Source organism: Camelus bactrianus, chromosome 11 (genome assembly GCF_048773025.1).
Source record: "Camelus bactrianus isolate YW-2024 breed Bactrian camel chromosome 11, ASM4877302v1, whole genome shotgun sequence".
Taxonomy (NCBI): Eukaryota; Metazoa; Chordata; class Mammalia; order Artiodactyla; family Camelidae; genus Camelus; species Camelus bactrianus.
Genome location: NC_133549.1, coordinates 33800134 through 33827936, shown reverse-complemented (window position 1 = coordinate 33827936; position 27803 = coordinate 33800134). Strand labels below are relative to the sequence as shown.

The window sequence follows — 27803 nt, the reverse complement described above, 5'->3', positions numbered from 1 at the left end:
ATAGAAATCTTTATGGTAAAAGTGGCTTCCAAAGGCAAAAGTTATCTTTATTTGTCCACCTCACATTACTTCCTTAGGGTTTGGCCCTTCTGCAGGAATTTTTCTCAGTTTTTATACTGAGTAGAGTGTTCTCTTCAGCTGAGTTTGCAGAATGTAAGATTCAGGGTATAAATCTGGTCTTTTCTCACCCAGTGAATTCTCACCCATTACACTTGGCGTTAGATGCCTATTCATCTCACACGAAGATCAGTTCATCACATCTAGACCCATTTCTTGTCTCCTTAATCTTCCCACCTATTTTTTCCTGAAAGGACAGTATGTCTCAAAATACTGCCACTTTTGATGTGATAATGAGCACACTTTATTTCTGATTCTGATGGTGCCCCCCCCACCGCTTCTGCCTTTTCTCCAAGGATTTTCTTTTATGTAGCAGCCTCCAGTATTTCTATATTGCAACTTTGTTTGCTTATTTTTTTATTGGTTGTTATCGCTGCCTTTTCCTCTTCTCTCTGCTCTTCCCTTCCCAGTGTTGTTTGAGAAGTTAGCATCACCTTTCTTTCCCTAACCCACTGTTAGTCGTATTTCTTTCCAGATTCCTTTGTGCTTTCTTCTGCAAGAAATATTGCTCATGTTGACAGACATCTCTGCCCTTAGTTTCCTCTCTCAGATTTCTTTTAAGAATTTGTGGGAAGCTTTCATTTCTCCATCAGGTATAAGCAGTGTCACTTACCCCACTGACCCTGACTTCTAACAAAGGTAACACCAGGTTTTCAAGGGCACGTTCAGTTCACTTTTGTCCTCAAGAATTGGGGGTCATTCTTTGGTAGGTTCTGAAATCAATCCCGAAATTTCTTTCCTTTCCCAAACTCCAGTTTTTCCATCCTGGGGCTGTGGGGCCTTCTGGGCTGAGTGTGAATCACTGACACTGTCCTTGCTGGTCACTGACACCCCATTGTTGGATTCCAGAGCATAAATCTGTGGGGAAGCTCACTTTTTTTCTTGCCCTGAGAAGACTGAGATGGTATTAAGGGTGAGGACCTGGTTTGGCCTTCTGAGTGTAGGAGAATTGAGAACTTTGCTGAAAACCTCTGACTCTGCTGACCCCTGGAACCACCAGCAGCACTCAGCCCCCAGTGCCTAGTTCCCCATAATAGGCCCCAGGAAACCCTAGGGACACCTTCTCAGGCAGCAGAATTTGGCCTGAAGTCAGTAATGACCAATCTCAGTTACCTGTATTATCAGGGCTGCTCACCAGACTCAGAAAACCTCCTTTCTTTTTTGTCAGTCTTTATGGAATCAATTCTTATGGATACCAAGATCCCTGCTGGACGTCCTACCTTGGTCAAGATTCTTTGCTCCCTTCCTGTCTCTGTCTTTACATCATCAGCACTTAAAAAAAAAGCAAGAGGGAAGCTGATAAGACAGGAGGGAAGGGGGCAGGGCACAAACAGAAGAATGACACAGCAGTTAGCACCTAGATGGCAGAAGATGCAACTTCCAGTAGACCTTGAGCCTCATTATGGGCTCACTGTAATATATTAGCATGACAAATGACACACCTGCAGGGGCCATGAAGGTTCTGAGGCTAACCATAAAAAGTCAGAAAGTGAGTTATGGCCCAATTTCTGGGAATCCCCAGCCCCTTCCCCAAAGTAGTTAGGATAATCCTCCCACTTGTTAGCATATGAAGTTACTGAGCCCATAAAAACTACCACCCCTACACCTCGTGGAGGCTCCCTCTTGCTTTCTGAGACGGCCCATGTTCTGTCTGTGGAGTGTGCATCTACTTTAATTGTAATGCCTTGTGGCCTCTCTGACCTTCAGAGATGGCCTTGTCTGGCCTTGTCTATGGAGTGTGTATCTCTCTGAATAAATCTACCTTCACTCTACTGTGGCTCACTCTTGAATTCTATCCCGCACAAAGCCAAGGACCCTCACTTGACAGGATGCATCCCAGGGGCTTGCCTGAGACCCCCATGTCTCCTGTATCACTGGTAAGGCTCCAAAATGATGCACTGTTGACAAACAATGCCCTGCTGGCAAATGGAGTTCTTTTTGAAGTCACTCATGGGACCTCTTTCCACCCTTCTAGCTCCAGAGCTTGGTTCATGGTGTCTCAGTCCTGACCATCCTTGTCCCACCCTAACATTTCTTCTAGGGCAGAATCAGCGACACCCCCACCTCCCTCGCCCTTTTCTGGGGATGCTTCTTGTGTAGGGACGAGCAGAACTATGGCATGAAACCATGAAGCACAGAGCCAGGTGTACAGATGAGAGGATTGTCCGTATGGCTTCCAAATATCTACCCAAGTGTGTGTCTTTTGGAGGAGGCTACCTCTGGACGAATGCTCTCCAGAGAACACAGAGGAGGCCAATGCTATGATCTGTGGTTACCATGAATAGAGTTGCCTGTGCACGGCAAGTTCTTTGGTGTGTGCGCCTTGATTAATGTCATGGTGCCTTGGTCCCTGGGGGTCTTATCTGGGGTTTCAATTTAGCCCAAGAAATATTGGCTTTGTTCTGGCTACACTTTGCCCAGACTTTCGTGACTCAGCACTTTCCAGCTCTCTGATGCCCGTGACTTTGCAGAATGAACAAGAGCTGCTCATTCAGCTACCTTCTCTCTCATGTTGAAGATTATTAAGGCAAGGTGATGGCTGTAATTTATACTCAGTAATTTGGTTTTCCCTTCTGGAGTGCTCTATCAAAAGAGTGGTCTCACCTGTGACTTCAACTAATCAGCTTGTGTGGTGTCTTGTCTTTTCAGTATACTTGAGAATATACCACATTCATTAGATTCATTCTTTCCCTTTTTTCATTAACACGCTTCCATTTTGATTGCCACTATCCTCAGGGGCGGCTGGTTCAGCGAGAGGCAGATGGGGAAATGTGGTGATGACCGCTCCCTACGCACTGAGTGCTAACGGTGGGCTAAGCAAGTTTACCTGCAGGACCTCATTTAACCATCACCGTGGACCCTATGAGGAAGTGTTACTCTGCATTTTACAGATGAGGAGACAGAAACGGTTATCTGCCCGATGACACATGGCAAGTAAGTGGCCAAGTCAGGATTTTAACCTGAGCCCATCTGGCTTTAAAGGTGTGATCTTAACTGTCCCTAGAGAAATGTCTATTTAATATTTAATAAATATAATAATCACACCAAGATATCTGAGGCCAGGAGGGAAAGTGGATTAAACTCTTTCACAGGCTGACCAAAGAGAGAAAACATTTCAGAGATTTAGTATCATTTTTCTGGGAGAAGGGTGTCTCATTTTGTCTTATCTGTCTGGCTCCTCCTCACTGCTGACTTGCTGGTGGAGTCATCCCCAAATAGTTCAAATAACACCACTTGGTTCAAACTTTTGTTTTGATACCTCCTCGTAAGCTGTGTTTCTATGCTGTTACTTGGCTCATATGGATTAGCGAAAAAATTAAGTTTCTGTTTTCTGTATGTATATTTTTTCAGTGAATAAAACTAAATTTATTATTTGAAAAAATTTCATGCACATGATAAAAATGCAAATGGTATAAAGGTATATATAATAATCAGTAAATCTCTCTTCTTTCGGAAACATTCTTTTTTATTTTTTTTTCCCCTCTTCAGTTTCTTGGGTCTCTTTCCAGAGATATTCCCAACTTAAATAAATCTCTTTTTTTATGCAAAAAGGAACACATGCACACTATTTAGCTGACTTATTGAACTTGTTTTAATAATGTATCTCTGAAGAGATTATTGCCTGTGAACACGTAGAAAACCACCCTTGTGCTCTTGTCTTATTTGAATCTTATTCCACTGTATGAATTACCATGATTTACTTGCACAGTCCCTTTTGATCTGGGTTGTTTCTAATAGTTTGCTGTTACTGACGGTGCCACAGGAGGCATCCTGACACATGTATCGTTACATGCATGTACGAGTCCCCTGGAAAGATGCATCTCTGTAAGTAGGATTGCTGGGTAGAAGGTATATGAGTCTTTGTTTTGATAAAAAAATAACTATTCAGGGCAGGAGAGTGCCTTTCTGCCCCACTAGTCTGCCATCATCTCTAGATTTCATAGCTTTTAGTTAAACACCTGCTACCACTCACAGAACCCAGGACACTGCCCCACAAACAAAACGTATGTAAGCAAAGTTGCTAATTAACATGCATCTTAGTAGTTTAGAATATTTGCCCGACATCGCCAGTTTTATGGCTTGAGCATTCAGCCCAAGGAGTGAAAGGCTTAGGAGTTAACCACAAGCTTAAGATATTAAAGATTCTGCACAATGTGTGTGTGTGTGTGTGTGTGTGGTTCTCTGGCACCAGCTGGGTGTTTTATAATTCAACTCAGTTCTGACACTATGACTTGGAGACAGTGTCAGATACCACCGGTGAAGGGCTTAGTCCCAAAAGACTGTCCCCTCACCCTGCCCCCCACCTTCAGAGGCCAGGTTGTCACCTGTGCTTCTGACTGACCAGCTATAGATGGATGGTTTCACCAACCCCCTCCTTAGGTTCTTTTAATTTCCTAGCATGGCTCACAGAACTGAGAGAAACATCTTACTGTATCACTGGTTTATTATACAAGAAACAACCAGATGGAAGAGATGCATAGTGCAAGTTATGGAGAAAGGGTGAGGGGCTGCCATGCCCTCTCCAGGCTGTGCTCTCCGTGAATCTCCAGCCTGGAAGCTCTCCAAACCCTGTCCTTTTTGGATTTTTAAGGAGGCTTCATAACGTAGGCCTGATTGATTTAATTGTTGGCCGTGGTGATCGATTCAGCCTCCAGCCCCTCTCCCCTCCCGGGAGGTCCCAACCCTCCAATCACATGGCTGGTTCTCCTGGCAACTAGTTTCCATCCGTTTGTGCAGTCCACCAAAAGTCACCTCATTAGTGTAACAAAAGACACCTTTATCACTGTCAGCACGGGAAATTCTCAGAGTTTTAGGAGCTCTGTGCCAGGAACAGGGTGAAGACCAAATAAATATTTGTTATAAATCACAATACCACAGCTATGAAGAAACATTATTTCCTGCCCTTTTGTCCTGACTGCTGATAAATAGGGCAGTGGGCAGACCTGTCCCTTCCCGGTGGCAGCTGGTCTGCCTCAGAGCACAAATGCATTTGCACAAAACATTCACACTTTCAGACCCAGAGACGATGAAACTCAATCTTTTGGCAGCAAATACTAAATAACATGCATTTAGGATTACAAAGTCACAACTTCTTCATAACCATAGGCCTTGGGAAGAAGTTGCTTAAACCAAGAAGATCATAATGCATTTTTTATAAAAATTAACGAGATGAAAGTCCATCTTCCCAAATTACGTTCTGTCACTTGCTTACTTCTCTACAATCTGGTTTGCACAAAATACTCCCAGTTCACACTGAATTCCATTACTTGCTCCTCTCCCAATCACACACTGTGTGTGTTTGTCAACACATTTACAGCTGTGTAGAAGAAAGTGTTGTGTTTTATTCTTTGCATTAAATTTCTTACATTTTTGGATTAGGTTGCTCAACAAATAATCTTGTTTCTAGTCTGTGTTTCTTGGGAGAGCAGGTTTAAACATTTACCCCAATCTTTAAAAAGGAAAAAAAAGGAAGAGCCAATCCAGATGACAGAAGCAGAGAGGAGCACGGTGGCTACAAGTGCCTGCGTGAGCTGGGAGCACGGAAACATACCAGCAGCCCTGAGGCTGTGCTCCTAAACCGCTGAGACACCCCTCTTGGCTTGTGGAGATCCAGTACCAGCTAATGAAGGAGTTGTCCTTCCTTCTTTTCCAGTAAGCTTTTCACTAAAGTATCACATACCTCCAGAAATAGTAAGTGAACATTCGATGGCTCTACATGCACTGAACACATCCCTAAAAACCCATTTGCAAGTCAAGAAACAGAATGTTACCAGCACCCCAGAACCCCTTTGTCCCCTTCCAGTCCATCCTCCTCTCCAAAGGTTGTTAGTTTGTCTGATTTTGAATTTCACAGAATTGAAATTATACAGGGTGTTCTCTTTTGTGTCTTTCTTTTACTCACTGTTATGTCTGTGCCATTCATCTCATTGTAGCAAGTAATGATCCTTTGTTAATTTTCACTGCAATATAGTATTCCATTAAATGAGCATAGCACAGTCTATTTAATTTTACTGTTCATAGATATTTAGGTTGTTGTAGTTTCTGGCTATTATAGGTAATGCTGTCACGACCATTTTTGTACATGCCTTTTGGAGAACATATGTACGCTTTTGTGCCAGGTGGTAGACTTGCTGGGTCTTTGGGAGTCTTAGTAGGGGCTATAGGACCAGATCTTGCCTATTACTAGACTCTCTGTGGTCATGCATGCTTGCATTCATTCATTCATTCATTCATGTGCTGGGCACTGTGCAAGACATTAGAATATGGTAATGAAAAGATGTGGTTTCTGCTCTGGTGCAGACATTAATCAAACACCAAGATGAGGAGGTGTAATTGCAACAGAGAGAAGTGTTAAAGAGGAGAGAAGCAGGGACATGGGAAATGGATCTGGGCTCAGAGAAGGAGTGGTACCTAAGGGAAGGGTTCCCTAAAGAATCGACACTAGCTGAGATTTGAAGGATGAAGAGGAGTAAGCCAGGGGATGGGCAAAGTGTTCCAGGCAGTTGGGGGAGCATGTGGGGCACATTCTTGAAGCTGAAGGGACGCCAGGGTCCCAGAGCACAGAGCTGGGATCAGGGGGCAGAGAGAGTAGTGAGGCGGACACTGGGGCCGAGATGGGGGTTGCGGGCCTTTTCTTAGAACAGTAGGAAGCCATTGAGGTGTTTGAGAATGTGGTCACATGATGCTGTAGGAACCAGGAGGAGCTCTGCCTTAATTCTTCTGTTTGTTCATCCTCCTGTGAAACAAGGTGGGGCTGGGCTGGCAGCACTGAGTGTTAAGAATGACAGCTCTCAGAAGGGACCATCGGCCACGTGGGCAACCTCTTGGGCTGATCTGCTCATCTGGACCAGGCATCGGGTGATGGCCTGTTAAGGTCTGTGTGGGCTTTATGTGCCACCCCGCGGACAAAATCAAGACACCTTTTGTCATTCTTCTGTCTCTTACCTCTCCCACTGGTTTTTGTTTATTTGTGTGTTTTGTTCTGGTACCTTCCCCGTAAAAAAGGCAACTGACTTCCATCCTAAAACCCTCGTGTCACCTGTGACATGAAGCGCTCTTGTAGCTCTCACCCCAATAAAGCCCTTCAACCTTACCTGGCCCCACACCCCCCCTGCAGCATTCCTGCCCGGGCGAGGCTCCTTCCTGGCCCCAGCATTCCCAGAGTCTACCTTCCACCTTCCTTCCCGATGTTCCCCTTGCACAGAAGGTATCCCTGATTATTCACTGAACCTGTTCTTCAAGTTACCTTCACAGGGAGGTAACTTGATTACTTCCCAGTCAATACTTATTTGCCCCTTCCCTGTCTTCACCACTACTGTTGTTCCTGGGGACAGAGCAGTACTGCAACATTTCTTTGCATGGGTGGTTACTTGAATTTCCTAAGGGAGATTTGGGAAAAAAACCTATTTAATATTTTAACATAAATTCTGATGAATGACATAACCCCCACTTTTGTAATAGAGCCTGTAGGAATTCAAAGCAAGCAGGTGTTCTTGTTTAGTGCTTCTCAGTGGGGTGGGCGGTGTTAGCCCCTATGTGTGGGGCATTAAGGGAGCTGGAGGTGGAGAGTGTAGTCTGAAAAGATGCTGAAAATGCAGATGACAGCCATATATGAGATACGACTACACACCCACCAGAATGTCTAAAATTTAGAAAGACTGACAATACCAAACATTGATAAGGATGTGGAGAAATTGGAAGCATCATTCATTGGTGGTGAGATTGTAAAATGGTGCAGCCACTTTGGAAAACAGCCTTGCCAGTTTCTCAAGAGGTTACACACAGGTTTACCATATGGCCCAGCAGTTCTACCCCTAGGTGTGTCCCAAGAGAAAAGAAAACATATGTCCACACAAAGACTCATACATGAGTGTTCACAGTAGCGTTATTCATAATAGCCCTGAAGTAGAAACAGCTCAAATGTATGTCAACTGATGAATGCATGAACACAGTGCAGTCTGTCCGTACACTGGAATATTATTTGGCCATAAAAAGAAACGAAGGATTCATACACATAGCTGAAACTCTCATATGCTGCTTGTGGGATGGTAAAATGTTCCAATTTTGAGACACAGACAGTGTGTACTGAAGTTAAATATGTGTCTCCCCTCTAACCATGCTAGTATACTATTAGTCATATATCAGGAGCACTGAGTATGTACGTCCACAGAAAGACTGTGCAAGGATGTTTATGGCAACTTTATTCATAATAGTTCCATTCTGGAAGCAACTTAGTGGTTTCCATCAACTGGCAAATGGATAAAGAAATTGTAGTATATTCATATGATGGAATACCACTCAGTAACTTAAAAGAACAGACTACTGGCACACACTTAATATGAATGAATCTCACCAATAGGCTAAATGGAAGAAGCCAGATACAAAAGAATATGTGTGACATAATTCTAGTGATAATGAAGTTCAAAATCAGGCAAAACTAACACTTGATATTAGAAAAATGGTTACCTTGTTGGGGAGGAATAGACTGGGAGGGAGATATATGAGAGAACCTTTTGAGGGGCTGGAAATATTTTATATATCCTGATCTGCATGGTGTTTGGATGGATATATGTGTATGTTAACAAGATTAGCACCCTCTATGCACTTTACTGTACATTTATTTATTTCATGATTAAAAAAACAAATTTTATTCTATGAAAATTTTTAAATTATCTTTAAATATGTATTTTAAACATTTAATTGAATTTAAAACATTTGAAAACCAATTTAAAAATTGACTTGGCTTACATCCTAGTTGTCAGCTCCTGAAGACAGAGACCTTGTTCATCCCTGTCTGGGGGCCATTCCCAAGCGGACGGAAGGCTCCGCTCCTCGGTTGCGGTTTTCCTTCACGTCAGCAGAAATAAAATGGGGGCCAGGGGACCTTGCCCAGTCTCAGGAGGGCCACTGCAATCAGTCTGCTCTCCTTCCAAAGGAAGTAAATGGTGCCTCAGGATCTTCAGACACAGCCTTCCCTGCAGGGAACCTGGTGAGGGGCTTGGTGCGACATGGAGGGGCTGATCTATGTGTCATTCTTCTGTGGAACTCAGGAGACCTGTGCTGGGAGCCTAGGCTGGCAGCACTGACTGGGTAGGAAGGGCCCATTTGCTGCAGCATTAGTGGCAGGTGTTTGAAATGTTCCCCAACTATTCAGAATCCTTCAGGGAGCTGGTACATAACGGAAGGTGGGTGGGGCTTGTTGGTTTCCTTCCAGGAGGCCGCTGTTGCAGGCGGCTTTCTAGCTGGACAAGGGAAGTCAAAGGGGTGTCTTACTGTTTATTGAGTGTCGGCTGGTCTCCTGGAACTGCTATCTGCACACATCTGAGTTAGCCTGTGTTGGTGTCGCTGCTGTAGACTAGCTGAAGGCGCTCGAAATCTTGCTTTGTTTTTAGGAAGGGGTTCAACTAGGAAACCAAGATATCTTTGCAAGAATCTGCAGTCTGGGAGGGTGTTTGTGTAACACACAGTGATTGGGTGCCTTCTCTGTGTCAGCATATGCCTGGTGCTGTCCTAGACCCTGGACATTCTGAAGTGAACAAAAGAGACAGAATTCCCGTCTTGATGATGCTACATTCATCCGCAGTCTTTTCTCAAAATAGGGTTGTTTCATTGAGCTGCCTGATTTCTTAACACCTCAGAGAATTTTACATTAGGAAAAAGTGCTCGTGTGTAGACATAAGGAAGAAAGAAGTCAGGGAAGAAATTTGGGAAGCCTTCCATATAGAACTCAATCTGAGGACTGATCTGGTTGGGGGAGGCAGAGTGGAGGGTGGAAGAACTTCAACATCAGTTTGAACCTCAGGCAGGGGCGGGGGGGGGCGACTTCCTGGAGGGATGACTTTGGGCACCTTTGATCTGTGAAACATTAAAATAATCCCCTCTGGCAGGATTGTTGTGAAGACGAACTGAGATTTCATAGGTCAAGACTGGCCTGAACACCAGTAGGGGGCTGTCTTGGCCCTCAAGGTACGAGGCTTCCCAAGCGCACCCCACACAGCAGCAAGAAAGCCTCACGCAGCGGGCCCACCTGTTCTGGGTGTTCTCAGCCCCGGCTGGGCGGTCGCCCCTGCTCCCTGCCCTGGTGCCAGACCTGCTGCAGCCTTCCCTGATCCCCAGCAATGCAGACTTGTCTGGGAACTCAGGCGCTAAAGCAGCTTGGCGTTTCCGGCCAACTGCTGAGCTGAGACAGGTTCATGGTCAATGCCTGGCCAAGGAGGAAGTCTGGTCGGAGGCCCCAGGGCCGCTCGCCTCAGAGTTCTGGAAAGACGGCTGTTCAGGATTTTTATAAAATCGGCTGCTTGGGTGTGTGTTTGGTGGCCTTGGCTGTGGGTTGGGTGGGGTACTGTTGACCCTGGAAAGTTGGGACGCTTTTGTTTCTAATGGACTTGCTTAGTGTAGGTCACCAGGCTTGTGTGGTGGAGAGAAAACGGAATTTTTTTTTGAGGTTGGGTGTTTTGGCACCAGCCAGACCTGAATGGCTCGGCAGACCTGGGCCCCTGCGTTAGTACCAGCCGGTGTGCGTGCTTCATGGATGAGGGAGGGTCTGGGAAGAGAAGGTTGGCCAAGGTCCAGCTGGAGAGGGAGGCCTCAGGGGAGCTGATGGGAGCCCAGGGCAGGGAGCTGCCTTCTGCAGAGTCAGGCTACGGACCCGCCAGAGAGACGAGCCCACTTTCCCTCCTGTGCACCCACAGCTTCCTCTCCCATGGGACTTGGGGCATATCGGGGAGGGGGCACAATTTGTGGCTACCTTGACCTCCACTGGGAATGGGCTGGGGGCGCCTTCCTGGGTTAAGGTGACTTGGTTTCTTCACCTTCCTCAGGAGAATGGTCTCCTGGAAGCAGATCTCGTATCATTATTTCTGTGAAAACATGTAACACACTTCCTCCAGGAGACAGGGCTCAGCAGACACGCAGGACATCCACGAGAGCTCCTGTGAGTCCAGAGAGAGGGCTCAGAAGCCAGCTGCAGCCTCAGCGATCCTGCGTGTTGGGCGCTTCTGCCCAGGGTAATGAGCGGCTCCTGTCTCTGGGGCCCAGGTCCTTCCCTGCCTTACTGCCTGTCTTTGTCTTTTCCTCTGATTCTGTGGGGTTCAGCAGGGCTTCCCTTCACTTCCTGACCATTCAAGATGGCAGACCCCTCCAGGTGGGCCGTGCTCCCCTCGGCAGCTCCCTACACTTCTTGTCTCCCGCCCCGCTCTGCATCTTTGTCTTTGCCTTCCGTTCCATTTTTTGTCTGTGGCCTCATCTCCCCCGCTCCCCATGCCAGAGGCTCCTGTGGATGAGCTGAAAAGCACACATTAAGTTTTTTTAATTGAAATACATTTGACATGTAACACTGTGTAAACTTAAGGTGCACAACATGTTAATTTGATGCATTTATATGTTGTGATATCACGACCACAGTAGTGATAGTTAGCACCTCTATCACATTACATAAACTATCCTTTCCTTTTAGTGGTTGGAATCACTAAGTCCTAGTCTCTCAGCAAGTTAATGATTATAATACAGTATTATTGTCTATTTTCACTGTACTGCTTATTAGATCTCTGGAGATTACTTAGCACTCACTGTGAGTTTGTACCGTTGCACAACAGTTGTCCTATCCCCTCAACCCCAGCCACCATTTTACTCTCTGTTTTTATGAGTTTGGATTCTTTAGATTCCACATATAAGTGATATCATATAGTACTTAGTTTCTCTGTCTGACTAGTCTCTCACCTAACGTAATGTGCTCAAGGTCCATCCATGTTGTTGCAAATGGCAGGATGTCCTTTCTTATGGCTGAATAGTATTCACATATGTATATACCACTATATATACCACATCTTTTTCCATTCATCCATTGATGAGTGCTTCTTAAAATTTTTTTTTGTAAAAGCTTTGTTGAAATATAATTCATTTCCATATGAATTTTAAGTTCAACCTGTCAATTTCTACAAAGAAGCCAACTGGGCTTCTAAAATGATTGTGTTGAATCTGTTCACATTGGTGGGTACTTAGGTTAGTGGGTACCTGTTTTTGGCTATTGTGAAAAATGCTGCAGTGAACATGGGAGTGCAGAATCTCTTCACTACCCTGCTTGCATTTCCTTTGAGTATACACCCAGAAGCGGATTGTTGGATCATATAAGCACAGGTATTTAAGATACCTTATAGTGGTTACGAATGAGAAGAAACTGCCTGCAGAGGTACCGCAGGAAGCACAAATATTAAGGAAATACAGGTCTCCGGCTCTGTCATTTTCCCAAGCTTCTGATTTGGGAATCCAGGGACCTCCGGCCATTTTCATACTATATGCCCTGGCGCCAGAAACTCCATGTGTCTGAATCTGAACTCATCCTCCTCTTGCCCCGGCTCCTCCTGTTCTGTACGACACCACCCCCGACTCGGAAAGCCAGAGATCTGCAAGTCATCCTGGACTCTTCCTTTATCTCATCTCTGCCCCTACCCTCCATGTCCAGTCATCAGGTTCTGCCAGCTTTCTGTCTTCAATTTTTATGAATCTATCTCCTCAACAGGACCCCTGGACCTTGGTCTGGAGGGTGGGGCCTGGATCAGTTCCCTCACAGTGTGTGCTCTCCTGGACATTTTCTGGAGCTGTTAAGGCAAGCTCACTGAGTCTCTCAATCTCCAGTGGGGAAAAAGAATCTCCCTTTTACACATCATTAAGTCAAGGCTCAGAGGGGTTCAGTGGCTTGCTGGAAGGCATGAGGATGTCAATGAACTAACTGGGCTTTAAACTTCTCGTTAGCTTTGCTCCCAGGTTTGTCCCTCTTCCCACCTTCTCATGGTCTGCAGACCCACAGTCTACACAGAGCCACACAGACACCCCCACACCCCCACCTACGTACACACTCTCAATGCCTGCATTGGCCCTTTGCTGTCTTTTTATTAGGTGTTCCTTATTGGAAGAAATAGCTTCCCTTCACCAGAGAGATTTATCAGTGATCCAGATCTCCAACAATGGAAACTCCAGACCCCTTTCAATATGGAGGAAAATAGAGCAGGATGATTAAGAACACAGGACCACGACAGTGTCACATATCCTGGGTGTGAATTCCAGCTCCTCCACCTGCTAGCTGTGTGACTTTGGGCAAGTTACTTCACCTCTCTGAGCCTCACAGATCACATCCATAAGGAGGAAATGCTAGGAAAAGTACAAGGAGAATTAAATGGAGTAGCACCTGTCGAGCGCTTAGCCCAGTGCCTGAGACACGGCAGACTTGCAGGATGCCAGTGGTTCCTGTGGGCCTGATGCACTTCACCCAGAGCCCGCGAGGATGGCATTCCAGACCCTTAGATCCTCTTGTGAGGAGGAAGTGGCAGGGAAACTGTAGTCTCCGCAGCCACTAGCCGATGCTTATTATTGGGATGGCAGGGATGGCTACCAATGTGATAAGAATATAAGGGTGATGTGAAATATAAAGAACTTGGTGGAAAGTTATTAACTTTGAACATTATTTTTCAAAACGTGGTCCTAGACCAGCAGCAGCGTCACCTGGGAACCTGGTAGAATGCAAGTTCTCGGACCTTACTCCAGACTTGTGGACACACAAAGTCTAGGGGTGGATGTTGGCAATATCGTGCTTTAACACACCCTCCAGGTGATTCTGAAGCCTGCTGAAGTTTGTCAGCCACGCCTTAGAATTAAAGAGCCAGTCCGTTACTTCATTTCAAATAAGTTTAGATGTACACATAGCAATTGAGGAAGAAATCTAAAGATACTTTTACTTGTACAAAGAAAAGAAAAAGTTTCTGGCAAAGGTGGTGAGTCCATTTGGATCCTTTGCTGGTCTCATGGTGAAACACAGTGGCTGGCATGTGGACCAGAGAAGCCATGGTCGGAATGCTGAACAGTGGCCTCAACCTCGCCTCTTCCCAGTGCCAACAAGAGAAGTTCTTTGTGTTTTGTGGGTGTACCAGCATCCTTCTCCGGCATCCTGTCTGTCATTGTTGTTGTTGTTGGGGTCAGTGTTGTGAGCAGCTGCTCTGTTGTAGTCCCTCTGCCTTCTCATCCTTGTTCCTCCTGAGCATGAGCAAGCCCCAGCGGTGATGCAGAATATCTCAAAATAGTCACATTTTAAAAGTATCTCCCACCCAGTTCAGCAAAATACCCCCATCTAGTGGCAGGGGGCTGTCTGAGCACCCATGAGTGTAGCTTCTCCTTGGCGGACTCAGCCTGCATGTACCTGTTACAGAGCAAATATCACAATGCTGTCTGTGGAAGAAAAGACCCTCCTAATACAGCATCGGCAAGAAAGGGGCCATAAAGGAATGGAACATTATTTCCTCTAACTCCTGTGTTGTTTCTGCTGCTTCCTGCTTCTCTGAAGCCGGCACATCACCCTTTTGTACTTTCTCTGGGTGTCGCGAATCTTAGGCTACTTGTTCTCGTTGTCGTCTTCCTCTTCTGTCAGCGTTCTTCTCCCCCAAACCTCGGAGCTGAGATTTTTCTCTGCCTGGATTTTCTTCTATTTTATTAGAGCTGATTATTTCTTTCTTACTTTCTTTTGTATCTTCTCCCTCTCTTGGAAAGCCTCTCTGTACCTTTTCCCCCTCACCCCATTTGAGATATTCCCAGACTCCTTTGGGATGTGGAAGAACATCTTATCTCGGCAGGATCAGTAGCAGCCCTGGGCAGGCCTGTCAGAGCTGGGGCCCCGGGAGGGGAGGCTCTGGGGGTTATCTGGGTGCTGGGGCTGGTCTGTGGGGTGACAGGGGGTTAGCCCATAACTCTCACAGTTGGCGTTGGAGCTCAGAGCCTTGGGTGTCCTCACGTTCCAGAGCCTCCTTAATGACTCCAGCTGTTGGTAATAAACGAGGATGTTCCTTTCCCAAAATCATTCCTTAAAGCTGTAAAAACAGCAGTGATAGCTGCTGTATATCGAGGGTCCATTAGGTTCTAGCTAGCTCATGGGTTCTCAGACTTTAGCAGGCATCAGAATCCCTAAAGGGCATATTCAAAGACAGATTGCTGGGCTTGCCCAGAGTTTCTGACTCAGTAAGTCTTGGGTGGGGCCCCAGAAGTTTCAGTTCTGCCAGGTGCACAGGTGATGATGATGTTCCTGGGCCAGGGACCCCACTCTGAAAGCCACAGCCCTGGCTCATCTGACAGGTGCTCAAGGGGTTAACTGCATCCTCACAGTACTCTCTAAATTAGGAAAAAGCACCCCATTTTACAGACAAGGAAACGAAGGCAATGAGAGAGAACAACTTGCTGCAAGTCATGGATTGCGAGCAGCAGAGCTCAGGTTTGAACCTGCAGCCCTGGTAGCCGCTGCCCACCATCGAGCTGTCCCGGATCTCATGGGCTGCGTGGGCTGTGGAGGTGCTCGGGGTCTCTTCCAGGTTGTTTAAGAACCTGACACCTGGAAGAGCCCTGGGCCCCTCAGCCCAGCCCCCCATGGTTCAGGGAGCGGCCCGCGTTTCTCCAGGGTTTCTCCTGTGGCTGAGATCTTGACTCAGCCAAGTGCTCTGTCCTTTATCCCAAGTAGTTTAATGCTTTTAATTTAACTATTCATTGAGATTCTTCTTTGAGAAGAGTCCATGGAGGCCCACAGGGAATCGTGTCATCTCTGCTTTGATGGCCTTTGGCCATCTTTCATGGCAGAGCTGGAATTGCACAGGATGGAAGAGTCAGAGACCTTGATACTGCTCTGGGGGTGGGAGAGGCAGGAGCACTGTGGTAGAGAAATGTATGGATGGCAGGAAATAATCTGGTCGTCTTCTCAGTTGTAAAGCCTTTTTTCTAGCCCACAGCACCCCCATGGCAAGTCCTAAGCCAGTTTGCTGTCATTCTTCCCATGCTGTGCTCCACATCCCAGGGTGCTGACCCTGCAGGCAGCATCTCCTAGGTGTCTACTGGGTTTGACCAGTGCCAGTTGCCGGTGGGAGATTGGAGGGTGGAGGAAGGGAGGTGCCCGGTCATTTCTGCTCCTCCTTCTCCATGGCTGATGGCATCTTTGGCAGTGACTGACTGTCTCCCAGGGCTCTATCCACTGTCTCCTGTCCCCACCATCTTTTGTTTGCCTTCTCACCTGTATAACAAATTCTCTTTGTTCAAAATACTTGAAGTGGTTTCTCTTTTCCTAATTGGACCCTGACAAACACATGCATCTTGCCACCCCCCAGTCCCTGCCCAGATACTTGCTGCTCTGTTCTGACCGAACACACACCACAACGTTGTGATGTGTTTGCATACATGTCTTCTCCAGTAGCCGGGATCTTCTTAAGGGGATGCATCATATCTAATTCAGTGCCAAGTCTTTAGTGTTTCCCCAGTAGCTATTACTTGTGACATGCTCAGTTAATGTTTGATGAATGAATGAATGATTAACACGTGGCAGGGTCCAAAAATGCATAAAATCAAAGTATGCAACATTCAAAATTTGTACAGTAGTCAAGATTCATCACGTGGAAATATTGATGTATGTTGCTCCCCCCAATTTAAAATCGCAAAATAAGCATTGAACTTGTAGCCCAGAATATATATTTTTAAAACATAAATTTGAGGCTATGTGCTAGTTATCAACTGATATTTTACAAGCTGCCCCACAATTTAGTGTCTTAACACAACAATTTACTGTTTCTCATGATTCCGTGGGTTAGTACCCGAGGATTAAGTTGGCTTCACCCCGTCTTGCCTGGACTCACTACACTTGGTAGCTGTTCGGCTGGGGCTGCCTGGTCTTGGGTGGCCTCACTCACATCTCTGGGGCCTTAGAAGAAATGGCTGGAATAGTTTGTCCTCTCCCTTTCCATGTGGAGCCTCAGCCTCAAGGAGGCTAGCCCAGGCTTGTTCAACAAGCAGCCGTATTCCTAGAGGGGGAAGTGGGAAGCTCTGGGGCCTCTTGAGGCAGAGGCTTAGAAGTCAAGCAGCATCACTTGCTGTGTGGCCTGTTCCAAAGCAAGTCACCAGCCCAGCCCAGATTCAAGAGATAGACTCCACCTCTTTGAAGTCTTGAAAGGGCTTCAAAGAATTTGTGGCCATATTTAATCTACAGTAGAGTAATTCTCATTACAAAACATTCCTTATTAGAATATTCAGTGACTTAAGAACAGCTTCTTGGAGGAGATTTAAAAGACGATTCAGTAACTCAAGGTCCCCAGAGAGCGACCCTTTGTCACTGATTTTTTTAGTTCTTTGTCTGACCACCAGGTGGCAGCATTGCTAAGTCAACCTGGAGTATTTCAAGGTCAGTACCAAATTCCACGTGGGCATGCCCTTAAAGCTGAAGGATTCTTGTGATTCCGCGTTGGGGGATCAGGGCTGAGTGGTGCTGATCATAGAGGAGTCTTGGGATGAGGACTGTAACGGGCATTGGCTGCCCCTCTGGAAAGGGACTTGTCTCTTGTGTTTTCCTTATTCTTACAGAACTGTGATGGGAATAAAGATCAGTGAAGCCTCTTTACCTCCTGGGATGGGAGATTCTGCAAATGTAAACAAATGAAACACTGTAGATACCCCATCACAATAGACACAACCACAAAGAAGTATTGTTTGTAAAGTTTTTGTACTTATGAGCTACCTATCAAAATTACATTGTATTGATTTCATTACAGTGTTGTAAATTATTCTACACCAGTGCCTTCTCTGTCCTCTACCATCATCAAGTTTACCATTTTGTAAACTTAAAAGCAGCAGTGTATGCAAAAACCGGGGACATCTGATTGAGTTCTGTAGTCTGGTTCGTCATATTGTGCCAGTGTCAGGTCCTGGTTTTGATAATGCAATACAGTTACATAAGCTGTTACCACTGGGGGAAGCTGAGTAATAGGGACATAGACCTCTCTGTGCTATTTTTGCCGCTTCTTGTGAGCCTATAATTATTTCAGAATAGAAAGTGAAAAATATCCTCTCTATAAATAACCCCCACCTGCTTGTGTATTACTGGTATTTGCATTATTGGTTGAGAGAAGATAGTTGAGCCTTGATTTTAAAAAAAGTTCTTTTTTTTTTGATCGTTCTGCCAGAGTAGCACCCTCTCCTCCCTCTTCAGATCCACCGGCCACTTCCTCAGTGCACAGGCGACCCAGAGCCCCTGCTAGACCAGCTGACCAGCTGTGCAGAGGAGCTGGCGCCAAGGACATGGAGGTGCTGTTACCTCCCTTCCTCCCCGCTGGACTCAGGTCCAGTTCCAGGTGCCTCCTACATCCAGGGCTCTGCCTTTAAATAAGCACTTTCCATTTACGATCATAATGGTGTCTTGCAATGCTCTTCCAGGAGAGGAACTCACAGGAAGGCACTTTTAGACCCAGAGTCAGGAAAACTAACTCTTAGGGATAAGGGACTTGCCCAAGTTCATAAATAACTGATGAACCCAAGGCTAGCATGCGTGTCTTGACCTTTAACCTAGATTTTCCTTGCCAATTTCTAAATAGGGTAAAAAGAGACAAAATTTTTTCAAGTGGAGTAATAAAACTTGTTTTGAAGTTTCCGTGTTTAAACACTAAGCCATTATTTCACATGTTTTTATTTATTGGCTTGCTCTGTAAAAATACACCCTATGATGTTCACACATTGTTTGAAGTAGAGAAATGGAACTTTCTCTTATGAATAAGTGGAGAAAGTGGTGTTAACTTTTTTTTTTTTCCCACCAACGAGAAGACAATAGGTAGCAACTGGCTTAGTAGTTCTGTGGCAAAAAGGTATTTCCTGAGATTGAATCCATGGCGAAAGGAGACTGTGGTTCTTAGCTGAGCAAAGAACGTGGGAACGATTCTGTTAAAATGTAAGTCAAAGCTTTGAAAAATATAATAGCACCCAGCGTGCTTGTCAGTGGCCGCCACACCAGGGAAGTCAGTAAGCCGGGTGAGAAGGCTGTACCATGGGTCCAGCTCTCAAAGACCTCATGGTCCAGCTGTGGAGACCAGACCAGCGTGCGTGAAGCCGCCAGAGAGTAACACGGAGCAATGATGCTTTTGTGCTACGATGGGTACCACCGGCGATTCTGGAAATGAGGGCTCCTGAGGCCTGGGTCACCGAGAGGAGGCTTCAGGGAGAATGCCCTGGACTTGGGCTGGATGTGGAGAGTCACCTTAAAGTTGACTCTTAAAATTGCAGTGAAAAACTGGGCTCTTAAAAATCAACTCTTCTAATCATACTTACTAACTGTGTGTCCCCAGAATAATCATCTTTTCAGCCTCAGGTTTGTTATTTTTTTTTATTGAAGTATAGCTGTTTTATAATATTGTGTTAGTTTAAGGTGTACAGCAAAGTGATTCTACTATGTACATAAATATACACATATATTTTTTTCAGATTCTGTCCCATTATAGGTTATTACAAGATATTGAATATTGCTCCCTGTGCTATACAGTAAATCCTGTTGTTTATTTTCTATATAGTGGTGTGTATCTGTTGGTTCTACACTCATAATTTATCCCCACTTTCCCCTTTGATAAGTTTCTCCTTCTATGTCTGCGAGTCTGTTTCTGTTTTGTAGATAAATTCATTTGTATTATTTTTTAGATTCCACGTATAAGTAATATCATGTAATACTTGCCTTTCTCTGTCCCACTTACTTCACTTAGTGTGATAATCTCTAGGTCCACCCATGTTGCTGCAAATGGCAATATTTCATTCTTTTTTATGGCTGAGTAATATTCCATTGTGTGTGTGTGCATGTGTGTGTGTGTGTATCACATTTTCTTCATTCATTTGTCTGTTGATGGACATTTAGGTTGCTTCCATGTCTTGGCTATTGTAAATAGTGCTGCTCCAAGCATTGGAGTGCATGTATCTTTTCAAATTAGCATTTCCCTCTTTCAGTCTCAGTTTTGTGTATGTGTGGTAAAATACCCATAGCGTAACATTTACCGTTCTAGGATATACAATTCAGTGTTATAAGATCATGCAACATCGTCACTGTCCAGTTCCAGAACTTTCTCATCACCCACAAAGGAGACCCTGCACCCATGAAATAGTTACTCCCTCCTCCCCCAGCCCCTGATAACCACTGATCTATTTTCTGTCCCTCCAAGATATTTCATGTAAATGGAGTCATACCGTATGCAGCCTTTTGTGTCTGGCTTCTTCACTCTGCAGTATTTTCAAGGGTCATCCATGTTATTTAGCCTCAGTTTTACATCCTGAAAAATGACCCAGTAAAAGGCACTGTGGGGCATGGCTAGAAGAATAAAACATAGTTCATGCCTTTAAGGGTGCTTGTCTGCTGGAGAAGAGAAGTATGTGTGTGGCTCATTCTGACACAAGTGATACAGGAGAGAGCAGCCAAGTTCAGGGGTGAAAAGGTGTAGGTGTGTTTGGGTAAATGCCCGTGGTCTTGGTGGCTGACAGGTGGGGCCTGCAGGGAGACAGGATGGGAGATGAACCCAGCTCAGAGCTGAATGCCTTTCTGGGAAGTCTGGACCTACTCAGTGACAGGGAGGAGCCATTGAGGGCTTTGCGCCGAGGTGAAGTCGCCCCCTGCTCTTTAAAAAGACAGCTGTAGCAGCATTGTGGAGCATCATTTGGGGTGGGAGTGATGGGAAGGAGTGTTAGAACAATTCAGGCAAGAATACTGACCCATGAATTGGCAGTGGTGAGGGAGGGTATAGCTCAAGTGGTAGAGCGCATACTTGACATGCACGAGGTCCCAGGTTCAATCCCCACACCTCCTCCAAATAGAAATAAATGAATAAACCCAATTGGCGGTGACAGCGAGGAGTAGATGAATTTGCCATTCTTAGCAGAGTCTGACTCAAAAGCATGTGGCTGTGGGGGCTGAGGGAGGTGAAGGGGTGAAGACGGGCCCAAGGCGGCCCTTGGTCCAGCCAGCCAGTTCAGCCTCTCATTTCTGCTTTGTTCTGCATTGAGCTGGGTGTGTCCTGAGACAGGTCACTAAGTAATTAAGGAGTTTTAATGACACCGCAAGGGAAGGCTTGATGGGTCCTCCTGACAGAGCCCAGCTACTAACTTATCCCCAGTCTTCTCAGCTTGACCTGGTCCTTCAACCCAACCGTTCAGGGTTTTTAAATCTCTATCCTCAGTTCAAACTTCCGTCAGGGGCTTTGGATGTTTCAGGGACTAAGCAGACTGTCCTTTATCCCAGGCCCATGCTGCAGTGGAACTTGGGACCATCGTGCCTGTCCCCATTTTACAGATGAGGTACTTAGAGTCCCAAAGGTTGCCTCTGGTAATAATGGCAAGTAAGCGGTGGGGCTGAGACCGCAACCCAGGCTGCTGGCTTCCAGAGGAGCACGCTCCTCTCCACCGTCCATGCCTCCCCAACTCTGTGGCTGAGGGGTGGCCCCGCCTTCAGTCATTCTGATTTTGCCCCAGATGTACAGCATTACTCCACGTCTCCCTTTCCAGCTGTTTGCTTGGACGAGGCTGAGGAGAGTTTGAGGTGGAGGTGACAGATATCACGTCTCCTGACATTCATGTTCCTTCAGGGACCTCAAGCAAGTGAGCTAGGAGTTGGGGGAGATGACTCGGGGACACTGCCAGTGGCTCCGCCAGGGGCAAAGGGAGCAGGAACTTGAGCATGAGAAGAAAGTGTGGACTGCACTTCTGTTTCTGTCTTGCCCACCACAGGCATGTTCTTGTCAGCACTGAATGGAGTTCCTGGTGGTTTTGTGTGCACAGCCTCAGGGGGACTGTGCTGGCCACATTCCCAGGAATTGCATCTTTGCTGGGAAGCCAGAGGTGTGTGGCATTGCTCCAAGTGAACTGTGTGAGCAGCCTCCTCCTCCCTGTGGGGTTGCTGCTTTACAAAAGGAATAGGTCCTGTGTGTCCGAAAAAGTCAGTGACCCATTCAGGGGCTAGTTGGTCTCTCCAGTTAATCCTCATTCATATGGGCTGAATAAGGAGGGAGTGAATAGACAATCTCCAGAGGGTAATCAAATCCCAAATCCTTGAAAGAATTCACTTTTTAAAAACCGGAATATTTTGTTTTCTTCATGAACCCTCAGAGCCTCACTACTTAATCTGTCATCTCCATGAAGTTAAGTATGTACACACATACACACACTCACTCATCATAAAACCATCTGGCCAAATGTTGCCATAATATCTACCACATTCACTAGGATTAGAGAAACAGGAAGTAGCAAAATAAACACCAACTAGTAGAGTTTAAAAGTATAAAAGCAACAGCAAGCATGTATTGTGCACCTTACTATGTGATAAGCACTGTGCTAAAGTGGATGGAAAGATGTATGTGATTTATGCCTTGCTCTGAAGGAGCTTACTAGGTTGGGAAAATGCCATCTGAGAACATAAAAAAGGCAGCTGCCATCCTATGGCCAACATCATGCTTACTAGAGTATAGAGTAACCTTGGAAGCATTCCCAACTTGAGTCAGAAATAAGATAAGGATACTAGATATCACCACTGCTCAGCAATGTGTTGGAGGACCTAGCCAATGCAACAAGACAAGAAAAATAAATGAAGCCTAAGAGTGGAAAATAACAGACAAAGTTTTTGAAGATTATATGATTGTGTACCTTCAATATTCAAGAATTCAGAAAAGTATTGTATACAATAAAAGAGGTAAGCATAGTCACTGAGTACAGTATCAACATACAAACAGCAGTAGCATTTCGGTATAACAGTAAACTATAGAAAATGCTATAGAAAAAAGATATTGTTCATAATAACAAAAATTGTATGACACCTAGGAATCAATTAAATAAGACATGTTTACGGCATTAATGGAGAAATCATAAAACATTATCAAGGTATGTAATAAACAGACAATGATATGTTTATAGACGGGACAACTTATTAGCATAAAAGCATCTCCTTTAAGACACTTCTAATAAAAATCCCAACAGAATTGCTCTTAGAACTTCAAAAACTAATTCTAAAATTTATTTGGAAGAGTAAGGTACATAAATAAGTCTGATGTTTCTGGGAAAAAACCCCAAGGAGATCAATAAAACAGATTAGAGAGCAAAGAAACAGACCCAAGCATCCTTGTGAACTTGGCGTGGGGTAGCGGAGCATTGTAAGTCAGTGGGAAAGGCTGTGTTCTGCAGTGACTCATGCTGAGATAACTGGGTTTCTGTAGAAAATATTAGATCTTTATCATACAATATACACAAAGATACATTTTAGCCAACGCTAAACGTGAAAATTGAAACTTTAGAAGTCATTGTTAGACACTATTCCCAGGAGAATTTCCTTATTATGACCTCAGGGGTTAAAATAATGTCTTAGAAAAGAACCAAACCACACAACTCCGAAGGGAAACGGTTGATAAGTTTGACTATGTTAAAACTTTATTATTTATGGATGTACAGTGTAAGGATATGGCTTAGAAGTGGGCACATAAATGTTGCCTCTGGACAGTGAGGGAGAGGAGAGAATGAGACAGGGGACTCAACTTTATCCATAATGTAAAAAGCGAGGAAATGTTAACATTAGTTAGGATGGTGGGAACACAAAGCTTGTTACATTTATAAATATTTTTCATGAAGTTTTTAATTTAATTTTCTTTTTCCAGTTTTATCAAGATATAATTGGCATACTGCACTGTATGAGTTTAATGTGTGCCGCATGATGATTTGGCTTACATACATCATGAAATGATTATCACAATGAAGTTAGTAAACTTTAATAATAAACTTTATTATCCATCATCTCATCCAGATGCAAAAATTAATGAAATAGAAAAAAATTTTTTTCCATTTGGTGAGAACTCTTAGAATTTACTCTCTTAACAACTTCCATATATAACGTACAACAGTGTTAATTATATTTATCATGTTGTACATTACATCCCTGGTACTTATTTATCTTATAACTGAAAGTTTGTACCTTTTGACTGCTGTTATCCGGTTCCTCTCCCCCACCTCCATATATAAATATTTCTGTATTTAAAACAGTTTTTGAGAAAACACAAAGCAGCTACCAAACCAAATCATAAAGTAATGTGGAAGCTACAGTTGTATTAGGGAAATTGCCTGGCCTCAGAAGTCCAGTTCCGGTCCCTGTACTGCCATCAGCAGGCTGTGTCCATGGGTAAGAACCTTCCATTTCTGGAAAACAGGAGGAGTGGACTGCCTGCCTGCTAGCGTCCTCTCCCTTGCCAGCTCTCACGTTTTCTCTTTGTGCCCTGGGAGAGGTTACAGCTGCTGGAGGAACTGGGAAGGAAGAATGCAGGGGAGTAGAACATTCTCATAGGCATCAATTTTATAGGAGCGAGCGCAGGGCAGTCATCATCACTGCATTCAGTTCCTGTGTGCCTGACCTCCTAATTCCTGGGCCCTGCCTGTTAAACCCTTGACCTTGCTGTTTTCCTTGACAGGGTGGATTGGGGTGCCCTGTAGTGATAAGTGTGCTCCCTGCCAAGTGGCAGAGATTCTTAATTAGCTGGAACTGGTAGGAGTGGCACGCTGCTGACAATGAAGTCCCCATGTAATTGGTCTCCATGATTGCTCTAGAGTCATAGCCTGAACAAGAGCCAAGAAATTCCCCCGGGCATGGTGGGGCGGGGCGAGGAAGAATGTCAGGGGTCTCCAAGGACGTACTAGTGTTTTGATCGAGGCAGTTGTCTGTGGGCTGGTCATTAAGAAGCAGGAGTCTTGGAATCCTACATCTCACTTACGGATCTGCCGGCCTGTCCAGTCTGAGTTTTCTCATCTGTGAAATGGGACTGACCGAATGAGACCAGAGTGATGTAGGGGATCATTTCCTTTTTAACTGCAGTGGGGGGGCGCTTTGAAAACAAAAAGAAGGGGAGGGGTGGCGGCACAATTTTCCATGGGCTGAGTATTTACAATTACAGTTCTCGCTGCCTTCAATCCCAGCAGGGAGTGTGACAACAGTCTCAGTCATCTTAAATAATTTGTGTGTGTGTGTGGACCCGTTCTTTAAACTTTACATGATGTCCTTGTAAAACCGGTCTGGGTGCTTGATGACAAGGAAATCAGAGTGGAGAGGCAGGGCATCCTCTAATGGCCCCTCTTTGCCGCAGGAATGAATGTTGAGACTCAGCTGAGAATCTAAATGCAGAGCTGGTTGTAGCAGGATCAGACTGGCAGTGTAGACACACGCCCTCCCTCCATTCATCTCGATCTTTCCACTGCATGCACTAAAGACATTCATTTCCTTTCTATCACAGCCTAACTCCTTGTCTTTTCCTCTCTCTTCTCTGTTTCTCCCATGCTTCACTTCACTTAGCCGTCTCCTCTTTGCATCTTCTGGGTTCTTTCCCTGCAGAGTGGTTTGAGAAATCCTTCAGAGAGGCTCCACTCTGTCATCACAACAGTGTTTTGTTTTGTAGGATGTGCTCTGGAGATGCCCTAACGTGAATCCACCGTGGCTGTCTGTGACCTGACCGATTGGAGTAAAAACGGCCATGCTTTTTGAAACGCAAGGTTCGCAAAGCACTGGCTGTGATTTGACTTTGCAACTTTTAAACGTCATCATTAGCTTGTTGACATCCATGAGGAAAGTGCCCTCCTTTGAGCGAGTTTGTTGAAGTGATGGTGTTTGCAATGCAGAAGCTGAGAGTAAGAGGGATGTGGGAAAGGTGGACATTGCCCAGAGGCAAATGTGAAGTTCCTATTTTTTCAGGGACCAGTGTTGAAAATCTTGGGCGTTATGGCAGTTGTTTTGATCTGTTAGGAGATTATAGTTAAAAACTATCAATGAACTAACTATTTGTATTAAGATGAAATTGATTTCTTAAAAACTGTGCAGATTTATTTCTTAAGCCACTATTACTATTTGTGCTGCTGCTTCTCCACCAGGCCTGCCCCGCCCCCGGGCTGTGTGATGGTTCCTCTCCGAGCGAGATCCTTGGTCTGGGGTGTTGGTGGCTCCCTCCTAGTATGTGCTGTTTCCTTTCAGTATGATGCATGATTTGTGGTTTTAGCAGCATTGTTTCTGGCAAGCATCTCATTGGGAAGCCACCTCAAGTCCAGGCTTGATTACATGTCCTGTTTTTTTAATCCCTGATCTTGCACCATTTGAATTGTACCATGGCATCTAGACTACAGAAGAGTCTTGCAAAAGCACTGTTAATTACAGGCACTCACACATTTCTGGCCACTAGCATGTCTTTCTTAGATACGCAGAATAGTTAGAGGCGAGAGGATGCAGGCTCAGTTCTGGGGCTCTCTCCGCGCAACACATATAACCCTGGGAAATCTTTCAGATGTATTTGTGACATATGGAGTGTGTGTATGAGGAGAGCAGGTGAAAATTAGAATTTGCTTTTTAAAATTTTTTTGGAAGAGAAGAAGTAAAAGTTACTCTCATTTAACTGGATGAAATCACTATGGCCTTGGATAAATCATTCAACTTCATTAGACTGCAGTTGCATCATCTATAAACTAGACAAAATAGGAATTTTCTTGTCTGTAGACAGAAGGCTGGATGAAATGGCCTCTGGAGAACTCACCTATGGATTTTTGATTTGCTAAGCACTGAGCTGAGATAAAATAGTCTGGATGTAGAGTGTAGTTGAAAGGGATACAGATGGGATTGTTGCTGTTTTCAGTTATTTTCCATTGTAAAACATTGCGCACACAACCAAAATACTTAAAGCACATAGGCAGAGTTTAATAAATAAGGCAAACACCTGTGTATGTAACTATCACCAGGATGGTGATGAAGGCGGTGCTGTTGGCTCCTAGAGCCTCTGATTGCCCCTGACCCATCCAGCCTCCTCCCTCACTGACACTTTTATGGTAACTTTCTGCTTTTCCCTATAGTCTTACCACCTGTGTTTCCCTCTCCTACTTTGAAAGTTACCTGCTCTTTGTATTCTAAAATGTATAATATTTGTACTTGGAGTATAAAGTTTATCAAAACTTTACTTTCTCACTGGGTAATACCAGCTCCTTGGATCACTCTAAAACATTTACTCTCTCCTTGCTTTTTCCCCCTCATTGCTGTGTGTTCTAATTCTGTATACTTTTAAGAACACCACACAATATATTGTTCTACAGAGTCAGCCTTCATTTAGATTTATTCGTGCATTTATCACTGTTTTTGCTCTTCATTTCTTTTTGTGTTTCCAGTCTTCCATCTGGGATCCCTCTCCTTCTGCCTGACGTACACCTTGTAGAGTTTCCTTTGCTGGTAATGAACGCTCTCAGGTTTTGTAAGCCTGAAAACTCCTGCATTTCACCTTCATTGTGGAAGGATAGTTTTGGAAGTTGTGTTAGTTTCCTATGACTGCTGTAGCAAACTTGGTGACTGAAAACAATAAGAATTTATTCTTATATGGTTCTGGAGGCCAGGTACCTGAACCCGGATTCACTGGGCTAACAGCTAGGTGTCAGCAGAGCTATGCTCTCTCCAGAGGCTCTAGGGGAGAATCAGTTTCCTTGCCTTTTCCAGCTTCTAGAGCTGTATTCCTTGTATACTTTGGCTCCTGACTCCTTCCTCCATCTTCAGAGCCAGCATTGTAGCATCTTCAAATCTCCATCTTCTCCTCTCACATCCCCTTCTCCTCTGTGTCAGATCTCCCTCTGCCTCGCCCTTGTAGTAACACTTGTGATTGCATTGAGGGCCAACCCAGGTAATCCAGGCTAATCCACCCATCTGGAGATCATGTCTGCAAAGTCTTGTTTGCCATATAAGGTAATGTGACAGGTTCCAGGAGCTATGACCTGGATATCTTTGGGGGGACATTATTCATCTTTGCATAGGAGTGTATGAAACTCTAGATTGGTCATTATTTTCTTTCAGCATGTTAAAGATGATTCAGCTGTCTTCTGGCTTCTTC

At 44.9% G+C, this 27803-nt stretch overlaps 1 protein-coding gene across 4 annotated transcripts in view; it reads left to right on the top strand.

The window, feature by feature from the left end:
* The window catches only part of RBM20 (RNA binding motif protein 20), a 180832-nt gene that overhangs the window by 76503 nt on the left and 76526 nt on the right, over positions 1-27803 (top strand). The window contains exon 1 of one of the 4 annotated variants that reach the window (XM_074373647.1): positions 2835-3051. The exons of the other annotated variants lie outside the window; for them this stretch is intronic. Within the exon in view, the coding sequence (XP_074229748.1) occupies positions 3038-3051 (14 nt within the window). The 5' untranslated portion in view covers positions 2835-3037. Of the gene's footprint in view, positions 1-2834; positions 3052-27803 lie in introns of those variants that run through there. 4 annotated transcript variants of the gene reach the window in all.